Source organism: Corapipo altera, unplaced genomic scaffold (assembly GCF_003945725.1).
Source record: "Corapipo altera isolate COAL_440 unplaced genomic scaffold, ASM394572v1 55635, whole genome shotgun sequence".
Classification (NCBI taxonomy): domain Eukaryota; kingdom Metazoa; phylum Chordata; class Aves; order Passeriformes; family Pipridae; genus Corapipo; species Corapipo altera.
This window is the reverse complement of record NW_020889639.1, coordinates 1-845: the sequence shown is the minus strand read 5'-3', so window position 1 is coordinate 845 and position 845 is coordinate 1. Positions and strand designations below refer to the sequence as shown.

Sequence of the window (845 nt, the reverse complement as noted above, 5' to 3'; positions counted from 1 at the left end):
ACCCCCCCAAATCCCCCTTCCAACAGCTCCAATCCCCCCAGAGCCCACTCCCACCCCCCAAACCCCCCCGTACCTTGATGCAGAGCACGTGTGTCCCGGCGGCCACGAGCTCCCGGGCCAGCCCCAGGTAGTACTGGAGGCTGTACTTGGTGCGGGTGGGGTCGGCCACGTCCCCGGTGTAGGACAGGGCGGCCTCCACCACGGCCCCCGCGTTCCCCGCCGCCTCCACCCCCAGCAGCAGGTTGGGGACGTAGTTGAGGGCGTCAAACACCCGGAAAATGTCCATCCCGTTGGCCGCGGCCACCTCGCAGAACCTGGGGGGGGGGACACGGGCGTGGCCGTCGGGGTGGCCACAGAGGGACACTCGGGGTGGCCACAGAGGGACACTGGGGGCGGCCCCAGAGGGACACTGGGGGCGGCCCCGGGGGGGACACGCGGCCCTGGGAGACTCCGGGGTGTTCTGGGGTCACCTCGTCCCTCCGTGACCCTCCAGGTCCTCGTGACCCCTCATCCCATCCTGTTCTCCGTATCCATCACATCCCCGTGTCCCTTTTGGGGTCACCTCGTCCCTCTGTGACCCTCCAGGTCCTTGTGACCCCTCATCCCATCCTCTTCTCCGTGTCCTTCATGTCCCCGTGTCCTTCCCGTCTCCTGGGTCCCCTGACCCTTCGTGTCCCCACAGATCCCAACCCTCCTCAATGCCCCCATCCCCCCCATGTCCCCTGTGCCCCCCTGTGCCCGTTGTGGGGGTAGTTGGTGCAGCCTCATGTCCCCTGTCCCCCCTTGTCCCCTCCTGTCCCTCCCTGTCCCCCTCATGCCCCCACATCCCACATCCCCACCTGTGC

At 68.2% G+C, this 845-nt stretch overlaps 1 protein-coding gene across 1 annotated transcript in view; it reads right to left on the bottom strand.

Annotated features, from left to right (window-relative positions):
* Positions 1 to 347, bottom strand: part of LOC113942262 (pyruvate carboxylase, mitochondrial-like) — a 1,482-nt gene extending 1,135 nt beyond the window's left edge. Inside the window, exon 1 of the mRNA XM_027633392.1 lies at positions 74 to 347. Coding sequence (XP_027489193.1) covers positions 74 to 286 — 213 coding nt within the window. The 5' untranslated portion in view covers positions 287 to 347. The remainder of the gene's footprint in view (positions 1 to 73) is intronic.
* Positions 348 to 845: the final 498 nt, after the last annotated feature.